The sequence below is a fragment of the Arachis ipaensis genome, chromosome B09, assembly GCF_000816755.2.
Source record: "Arachis ipaensis cultivar K30076 chromosome B09, Araip1.1, whole genome shotgun sequence".
NCBI lineage: Eukaryota > Viridiplantae > Streptophyta > Magnoliopsida > Fabales > Fabaceae > Arachis > Arachis ipaensis.
The window spans coordinates 140,981,816-140,991,231 of NC_029793.2; the positions used below are offsets into that span (position 1 = coordinate 140,981,816).

Genomic DNA, 9,416 nt, shown 5'->3' on the forward strand with positions numbered 1-9,416 from the left:
TTTTCTATTAATTTTTTAAACTATTTGATATTACATGTATGTATGTATCCTTTAGAAGAAAACAAAAATAATTACCACCACTAAAATCATTTTCTAAAAACAGTAAAATGTCAGAAATTATTTTTAATATGGAAATGAAGATGGTGTTTTGGTTGAATATTGATATTTAAAGTGTATTACAGTATGTGAAACTCATTCAATACGTCCCCCACGTGTTGCACCACGCTCTCCAGTCAATACGCTGCCACGTGTCTAACACGCCCTTCACGTGTTGGCCATGATACTGTCACGTGTCCAACACGCCCCCACGTGTTGTACCACGCCCCCCACATGTTGATTTTTTACCTACAAAATCCACCCATCTGTAATTACACAAAATAATTCCATTTCCCAAAAAAACACAGATATTTCTTCCATATAAAAAAAAATCAGCCGTAAAATGTTGTCAATACTTTATTTGTCATGTCCATGCAAATTTTGCATTGCCATAATCCAAAAACTGTGCATGCTTTGACATGGCATTCAGCCATTGGTGGAGCAGCTTATATGAATTTCTTTCATCCGTTTCGCTGCTAATTCTAATAACTCGATAAATAATCCATATTCCTCCATTTTTTTTAATCTTTGGACTCACTTTGACTGTGCAACATGTGTCCAATTAGCATTAGTGCTGAATTTGAGAAGGAAAAGCAGAACAATATGGATGGATGACAGTTTTCACCCTATAATAATGCATGATCTGTGAATAATGCAATCGATGATGTTGTTTGATTGTATCACAATTTCTGTCTTTTTCCAAACATTTTCTTGACAGGTTTGTTTTTCTTTCGTTTTCTATATATCATTGTCTACCATATCAAAATATTCTCTCTTAGAATTCAATAAAATTAAAATAAACATTGAAATTTATAAATTTGGGTATAAATTCTCACTCATATTTAAAACATTATTTTTTTTTATAAATTTATACAAATATATAATATAAAAATTCATACATGATTCTATATAAAATAACATAAAAAAATGAAAATATCATTTTTTTCCACGTATCCCTGGTCCGACAGATTAATAACTAATTCGTCGTGGATCGAAACTCCATTTAAGAGTTTGTCTTTAGCCAATAAATTGTTGCATGCACAAGACGATATTCGATTTATCGATATTTATTTAAGCGAACAAGTAAGTTAACTATCAAAACAATCCAACTTGATTTATTTTTCTTAAATTAAATCCAAACTAAAGTTAGGATGGCCGGCAATTTATCGATCCAGTAGATATTTTTGGTCCCCAAGGCCTTATTTAAGTTTGTATTCCCTTTTGGGCCTTGGGCCTCTTTTATTGGGCCTTCTAAGACTTCAAACGCGGAACCTATTGCACAGTTGCTGATTGGAATTTCAGGCCATAACATTAAAATCCATGATAAGATGACAAGATGAATATACTGACACTGCAATTTCTTTGATCTTTTTATTTTTTTACGTGTGCTACAAATATAAGAATTCCACCTTAAATTCATCCATTTTTTTTGTATAGGAGTTTAATTTATATTTTATAATATTAAATAGAGGTATATAAACAATAAAAGAATATTTTAATTTTTTTTCATGCACCTTAGTACTTTACCGTGTGCCTTATGTGTGAAAGCTATGAAACCAAAAATACCTAACAACAGTCAACAAACATGTATCTAGCTCTTAACGCAACTTGTAACTAACCTCTAACTGTGGTTAGCCTACCAACCAACTCAGGTAACGTACATTACGGCTATTTAATATTCATAGAACTAATTTATTAAAAAATATATATATATATATGATCTTGATTGTAAAGAATCCCCACCATTTGCATCCTTTTGGCGATTTTTGTATAAGCCATAGCTACCACCAACTTACCAAACCTATATTCATCTTTTTTCTTTATTTTCTTTTTTTGTATACTAAACATTTTAATGCATATGGTTGTCCTCTTCAATTAGAATATATTCTTGCTTTGCTTTTATGTCTCGCCATTGAGTAAACAAAGATGGGGAGTTAGGTCACCATACCTTAATTTGTTTTGAGGAAAATAAACAAGGATTATGACAAAGTATAGATAGAAAATTAAAAATAAACGTTATAATTGATAGTTGAGAATCGGTAATAATATTTTAATTAAATATATTAAATTATTTAATAATTTTTAATTATTAATTTTACATAAAAATAATTGCATTATCAACAAAAAAAATTAAACAAAACAAACCCTAATGAAGACTAATAATTGAAGTTATTATAATTACAGCATCTCAAAACTACTAAAGTAGCCTTCTTATACAGTAAAGCAAATTTCAATGTGTCTTTCCCGTGACCCGTGACAAAAAGGAGAATATACTCCAAAAATATACAAATAGACAAATAGTAAGAATTGTAAATTAGAAACAAATAATAAAGATTTAATTTCAATATTCCGTAAACATATTATTATTAATTAATAATTAATTAAACAAGCAATAAGTTCGACAAATCCCAAAAATAAGATTTAGTGTGTTTCAGGAAGATGTGATTAAAATTTTTATCTTTTAAATATATAAATTTAACCTTTAAATTTATGTTTTACTAAATTTTAACATAAATTAGAGTCTTCAATTTATATATCTACAAAATTTACAACTCAATTATCATAAAGTTTGAGACTCAAATTTTATAATTAAAATAAAAAATAACATCTATAATAGAAAAAAAATACACCACTTTACAATTACAGTATATTATACACTCACTCCATTTCTAAAAAAATCATTCTCAGAATTGTCCTCACCTTGATTAAAGATATTATAAACAAAAAATTAGTAAATTATTTTAAAGTCCTTATAAATTTACTAATTTCATATACTAAATTGATACAATTAAAATATGGGATCACGTGACTGCTTAAAATGAAAAAAAAAAAAAGAAACAATTAATGAGTGATGAGTTATGAGATTATGACTAATCAGTGTTAATGTTTCTTGTTTCATGTATTTTCAGGTTCAGATTCAGATTCCTCTTCACTTTCTAAGTTCAACAACTCCACTAATCACATGCCATTACCATTAATGTAGTTGGTTCCAGCAACTCAAAACCCCATTCACATTCTTCTTCTTCTTCTTCTTCTTCTTCTTCAGAGCCATGAAGCTGTGGCCCCTACTCACGTGGCACACGGCATTTGCATGCGCACTCTTCTTCACTGCTTTTACACTTTGCGTCTCTGAAGCTGTTGCTGCTGGAACACTCAACCCAACACCGCGCTCTTCGGCTTCGCTACCTTTCATTTGGCCACTCCCTGCCGCATTCACCTTCGGCAATGACACTCTCTCCGTCGACCCTGCCCTCTCTCTCGCCGGAAATGCCGCCTCCTCCGCCATTCTCAGGGCGGCGTTTGATAGGTACAGAGGGATCGTCTTCAAGCACTCTGATCGCTATGGTTTTCTCAGAACTCTCAGGACTACCTATGATGTTTCCAAATTGCAGATCAATGTTCAATCCCACAGCGACCAGGTCTGTGAATGTGCCTTTTTATTTTGTGGGTTTGGATAAAGTTTTGATTTTTCAGAGTGGGAACTTTGATATCTTGGCCTGTGTTGCAGCTTCAACTTGGAGTGGATGAAAGCTATAGTTTGTTCGTTTCAAATGCCGAGTTGCATTCCGGAGTAGTCACAATTGAGGTGTGTTTTTTGGGTTTTAACTTTTATTTGTTGTTTGAGTTGAATTTTAGTTGTGTAATCTAATATATATATATATTTTTTGCTGTTTTGATTTATTGTAGGCAAACACTGTTTTTGGTGCATTGCGTGGATTAGAGGTATGAATAGATTATACAACTTGCAACTCAGTCATGGTTCTCTATACTGATGCTTTGATGAGATGGTTTCTTGTCTGATTATAGGAGTTGTATATGTAAATTAATGTTTTTTAACACCTATGTAAATACATACTTCATACTATAGGCTTGCATTTTCTCGATACTATTCATGGAATTCGTTACCTGCTCTGCATATCTCTGCAATTTGATTGAATTTATTTGTGAAATTCTAGCATTTATGCATATTGTGTATGGATAATACACCTTGAGTATGCACCCAACATTATAGATGATTGACAAATTTGCAACTCTTGTTGAGTTATGTGTCACCTGTTTCATTAATTTTTTTGCCTCTTTCATGGTGCACCAGACATTCAGTCAGTTGTGTTCGTTTGACTACACATCTAAAACTGTACAAATAAACAAGGCGCCTTGGTCCATCCGGGATAAACCTAGATTTGCATACCGCGGGCTTATGTTGGGTGAGCCAAGATTGTGTAACTTAGGGAATTCTGTATTCTGTTTGTGTCTATATGCTATAATATGAGGTTATTGATACATTTCTTGGGTTTTTGTTAATTTTGCAGATACATCAAGGCACTATTTACCAATTGATGTGATTAAGCAGATAATTGAATCTATGTCATATGCTAAGCTTGTAAGATAGATGTTACATTTTTTTTTTTTTCATTTCTTCCCTCAAAGATGATTGTGAAACTTTGAAAATACAGGCATCTGCTAACTAGCACACATTGTTATTTGTTTCATGCCCTGTTGATATGAAAAACTCATGCTTGCTAGAATGTTCTGCATTGGCATATCATAGACGAGCAGTCATTTCCTCTAGAGGTGCCTTCATTTCCAAATCTGTGGAAAGGTTCTTACACAAAATGGGAACGTTACACTGTGGAGGATGCATATGAAATTGTCAAGTAAGACTTACCTTCTTCAGTGTCGTACCAATAAGTTAGATTTAAAGGCTTCTCCTATATATATATTTTGTCTTTTTCATAATCGTACATGACAAGGGGATGTACGACTGGGAAAAAACATGTTCAAACTAGCAATATACATGATGTTGCAACCATCTAGTTCTGCAATCTGAATAAATTTTGAACTGGAAATTTAGACAGTGAAATTGCTAGAAACCAGTCAAAGGAAAGGGGGTCCAAAATATTTAACTGCCTTCTTTGAGTCATCTTTCTTTCTCTACAATTGACTAATATTATGCTCTTTTTCATGTTGCATGTGTCTTGCCATGAAGCTTTTCAAAAATGAGAGGTGAGGCAGCTTCAAATTCCTTTTGAAGTTTCCATTTCATATTTTTTGCTGCATTTTATCTATCTGGATCTTGATTTTGGAATTCTCTTTTTGGTTTTGTTTTTCCTATGTTCCTTCCAAGTTTCGTCTTTCTATCGATCTGAATATGTTTCATAAGCACTTTCATGGAATATCACAGGTATAAATGTGATGGCAGAAGTGGATGTCCCTGGTCATGCAGCATCATGGTAATGCTAGTGTCATAATTTTTTTTTTTAAATCTGATAGCTTGATGGTATTGTGTATCAGAAATGTTTGATTTTTTTTATTATTCTTTTTATCTTTTTTTAGGGGTGTCGGATATCCTAGTCTTTGGCCATCACCCTCATGTAAGGAGCCACTAGACGTTTCAAAGAATTTTACATTTGATGTCCTTTCTGGAATTTTGTCAGGTTAGTTTTCCTATATATGTCGTGAATAAATTACTCATATAGTCATATGCATATTTTGACTAAATGCTTCTTCTACTTTATCCTTCTTCCTGACCATTTACATTGATCTCGTGAATTAATGTTATGTCTTTCTCTTGTTCTGAATTTTACAGATATGAGAAAAATATTTCCATTTGAGCTATTTCATTTGGGTGGTGATGAAGTTAATACAGGTCAGCATGAATGACTTTCTTCTTGCAAGAACTACTTGACCTAATATAGTAATATCTTAAGCTAATAAGCAAGGGCCCAGGAACCATTTTCAACAACAGCAGAATGTAAAGTTGATTTCTATTATGATAACATGTTTAACAGTGACCGTGTGTGCGACTTCAAGACATTTCTAAGTATTAGCGATTACAGTAAATGATAGACTTTAATAGATTTAGGGTTATCTTAAGCTATTTTGTTAAAGTGCTAATTGACAAAAATCCGATTTATTTTGGCAGATTGCTGGAGCAATACTTCTCAAGTGACTCACTGGTAACAACCTTAACCTGTCATATTCATACATTAATTTTATGCCTAATGTAGTAAATCCATTAAAATCCAACAAATTAGTGAAACTCAAACAAAATGCCAAATGTGATGATGAGATATAATAATTACCAAGTGCTTGTGTTGCTGTGTTTGATGTCATACATTGCAATCTGGTGAACTAACTATCTTGATTCATGAATCTGATTGATTGTCAATGTATTAAGCACAATGTCATGATTTGAAAATCCTTTCTTTATTTTGACTAAATCTCCAATTCAGGCTTTCTCAGAACCGCTTGACTCCCAAAGCGGCATATGAATATTTTGTACTGAAGGCCCAAGAGATAGCTCTTTCAAAAAGATGGAGTCCTGTAAACTGGTAAGATCCATATCACTCTTATTTTTTTCATATCATGGATGCTTCTCATAGTTCTGTAAACTCATTCTTTGTATCGAAAATATTTATATATTTAACGAGTGTTTCTAATTTACACATATTTATATGTTTATAACATCATCTTCTTAAAGCGTAGGCACATATTTCAACTTGACATTTTCTTTCCTCTGACTTCTCAGGGAAGAAACCTTCAACTCATTTCCAGCTAAGCTCCATCCGCAGACTGTAGTTCATAACTGGTGAATTTTCATCTATCTTGTTTTATTTCGCATGAAACTCAGCTGTTGGAGTCTAAGAATACCGAACTTCACTTGATGACTGTAGGTTGGGCCCTGGAGTTTGTCCAAAGGCAGTTGCAAAAGGTTTCAGGTGCATTTTCAGCAACCAAGGTGTCTGGTATTTGGACCATCTAGATGTACCATGGGAAGATGTCTATACTGCCGAGCCACTCGAAGGAATACGAAAAGTTTCGGAACAAAAGCTTGTACTTGGAGGAGAAGTTTGCATGTGGGGCGAGACGGTGGATACATCAGATGTTCAGCAAACAATATGGCCTCGAGCTGCTGCTGCAGCAGGTTAGCCATTCAGTTTCTCCATTGAAATGCATTTACTTTGTCTAGATGGTTACCAAAGTTACCATTCTAGCTAGCTCATTAACCGGTCCGTGTTTTCGCGCAGAACGCCTGTGGAGTCCGAGAGATCATACTACTAGAAACATAAACATTACGACGCTGCCGCGGTTGCAATACTTCAGATGCTTGTTGAATAGAAGAGGGGTTGCAGCTGCTCCTGTGACGAACTTCTATGGTAGGACTGCACCTACTGGTCCTGGCTCATGCTTTGATCAATGATCTTATTCTAATAGCTATTGCTATTGCTATTGAACAGTTAATGAGCTAGAATTGTAACCTTATAATTGAGTTAAAATCCATGTTGTAAGTTATTGTTGAATGAATAAATAATAGCCGGTTATTTATCTTTGGAATCAAAGCTCAAGTTTAGTTGTAAAAATATGATACATAACCAACGATTATTCAACATGATACTTGTAAAACATTGCATTATTATTGAAACTATTGAATCTTTCTGTTGATATTATTATTTCAAATTTTCAGTTGCTACTTTTCAATGTTAATCTTATTTTTGTTCTTTTAATCAGATACAGCTCACAACTCTATCTGTTTTATTCTTCTAATATATTATAAGTATATAGTTGTATTCTTATATAACCAATACGTTTTTGAAGGTCCTTTTCTTGCGCTTATCTTTCAAGTTTTAGTCATAGGGTAGGATAAAAAAAAAGCAAAAAAGAGAAAAGAGAACTTCATGTGTTAAGAAATGAATCATATGTATCAAAAAGGAATTCAACTTTATTTACAAAATAAAAGTTAATTATTAGAAAACTTACCCAGTTAGAAAAGCATTTATTCCCCCAAAATAAATACATTATGATGCACCTTGTTGGTTCATGAATGATGATAATGGCGTCCACTACAAAACTGAACATGAAGCTCCTCGTTGACACAAAGCGCGAGAAAGTTCTCTTCGCGGAAGCATCCAAAGAAGTGGTGGACTTCCTCTTCCACTTACTTCAGCTGCCACTGGCCACCGTAGTGAAGCTCTTAACCACCAAAGGAGCGGTTGGTTGCATAGGGAATCTATATCAGAGCGTCGAAACCCTAAACGACAGTTATTACTTACAACCAAATCAACCTAAACATTTTCTCTTGAACCCTAAGATTCCTCTCTCTTCACCTCTCATCTCTGCTCTTCTCCCTCCAAATGGCGGCGGCGGTGAAGGTCAATCGGAGTCTATCCCGTTGAAGCTGTACAGATGCGGAAGTTGCAGCAATTATACGGTTACAGATTTGTATAACTCTAAATGCAGCGCGTGTGGGTTTGGTTATATGGCCAGAGAAGTCAAATACATAAGCAAGAACGATCAAGTCAAAGATTCTTCTTTTAACAGCAATGGATTTGTGAAAGAGGTTGTGACATATACGGTGACGGATGATTTGGTGATTGAGCCAATGTCAACCATATCTTGCATCACCATGCTTAATGAGTTCAGTGTTAAGGATGTTGGTGTCTTGAAGGAGAAGGTTGTTGAATTGGGGATGCCAGAGGTAATAACAAGAGGAAGCTTTTATATAGTTATTTATTTATTTGTTTATTTTTTGGAAAATTTTGATTGATATCTTCAGTTGAATTTTATGTTTTGTTTTATAGGGTGTGAAGCTACTGAGGACTTCGCTACAGTCAGAAATGGTTTTAACCAATGTTTTTCTCAAGAATTCTGAAAACACCAGCTTTCATCTACTATGATTAATGTCTTGATTTAGGATATGCGCACTCTTAATCTTGATGTAAGTAGTTTTTATGAATAACCAGAGCTTGTTATTTTTTTTAACAAGCTTTGTATTTTAATTGTATACCATAAATATCAATATATCATGATATGTGTATTGGGCCAAAGTAATAAATCTTACTAATTGACTGATCATGCCATTTGTTCATAATATGATGAGATGAATCCAATTCAAACTTCTGCAAATATATAAGTTATCTAAAAAAATGCTATTTGTACACTAAAATCAGCCACTAAAATCAGTCATTAATGTATTTATGTATAAATACATGTGTGGTTTAATTTTTTTTTAATGTGTATTTATATTCTAATATATATTTTATACTAATAGCTGACTTTGGTAGCTGATTTTGATGTACATATAATATAACCTAGTTAGCTATTATAAAAGCACACACATTAAGATATCATTAATTTAAAAGACATTTAAAATATTTAGACTAATTTAACCGTAAGAGTGTTCTAATCTCCCATCCTATATTAAATGCTTAAAACACATATTAGGTTACTATATAATTCTTGATCATTGATCAAGGATATAAACAGTAAATAAATAAATTAATTAAAACATATTTTTATATTAAAAAAATTATTCCTAGAGT

The 9,416-nt window shown here is 33.0% G+C and overlaps 2 protein-coding genes across 2 annotated transcripts; both read left to right on the forward strand.

Moving 5' to 3' along the window:
• Nucleotides 2,963–7,542, forward strand: LOC107618525 (beta-hexosaminidase 1). Its single transcript, XM_016320619.2, has 15 exons — nt 2,963–3,515; nt 3,605–3,682; nt 3,784–3,819; nt 4,190–4,301; nt 4,407–4,477; nt 4,621–4,751; nt 5,084–5,100; nt 5,279–5,327; nt 5,431–5,531; nt 5,684–5,743; nt 6,020–6,053; nt 6,330–6,428; nt 6,626–6,685; nt 6,771–7,021; nt 7,125–7,542. The coding sequence occupies exons 1-15, from the start codon at nt 3,147–3,149 to the stop codon at nt 7,295–7,297; spliced, it is 1,641 nt and encodes a 546-aa protein (XP_016176105.1). The 5' UTR covers nt 2,963–3,146; the 3' UTR covers nt 7,298–7,542.
• LOC107616722 lies at nt 7,708–8,925 on the forward strand. The gene is made up of 2 exons (XM_016318660.2): nt 7,708–8,572; nt 8,676–8,925. Exons 1-2 carry the CDS (start codon nt 7,919–7,921, stop codon nt 8,769–8,771), a joined length of 750 nt encoding a protein of 249 aa, XP_016174146.1. The 5' UTR covers nt 7,708–7,918; the 3' UTR covers nt 8,772–8,925.

Coding starts and splice junctions, on each gene's coding strand:
- LOC107618525 (XM_016320619.2), top strand. CDS start 3,147: ATGAAGCTGTGGCCCCTACTCACGTGGCACACGGCATTTGCATGCGCA. Junction 3,820..4,189: donor GTGCATTGCGTGGATTAGAG/GTATGAATAGAT, acceptor ATGGTGCACCAG/ACATTCAGTCAGTTGTGTTC. Junction 7,022..7,124: donor TCGAGCTGCTGCTGCAGCAG/GTTAGCCATTCA, acceptor GTTTTCGCGCAG/AACGCCTGTGGAGTCCGAGA.
- LOC107616722 (XM_016318660.2), top strand. CDS start 7,919: ATGATGATAATGGCGTCCACTACAAAACTGAACATGAAGCTCCTCGTT. Junction 8,573..8,675: donor TTGAATTGGGGATGCCAGAG/GTAATAACAAGA, acceptor TTTGTTTTATAG/GGTGTGAAGCTACTGAGGAC.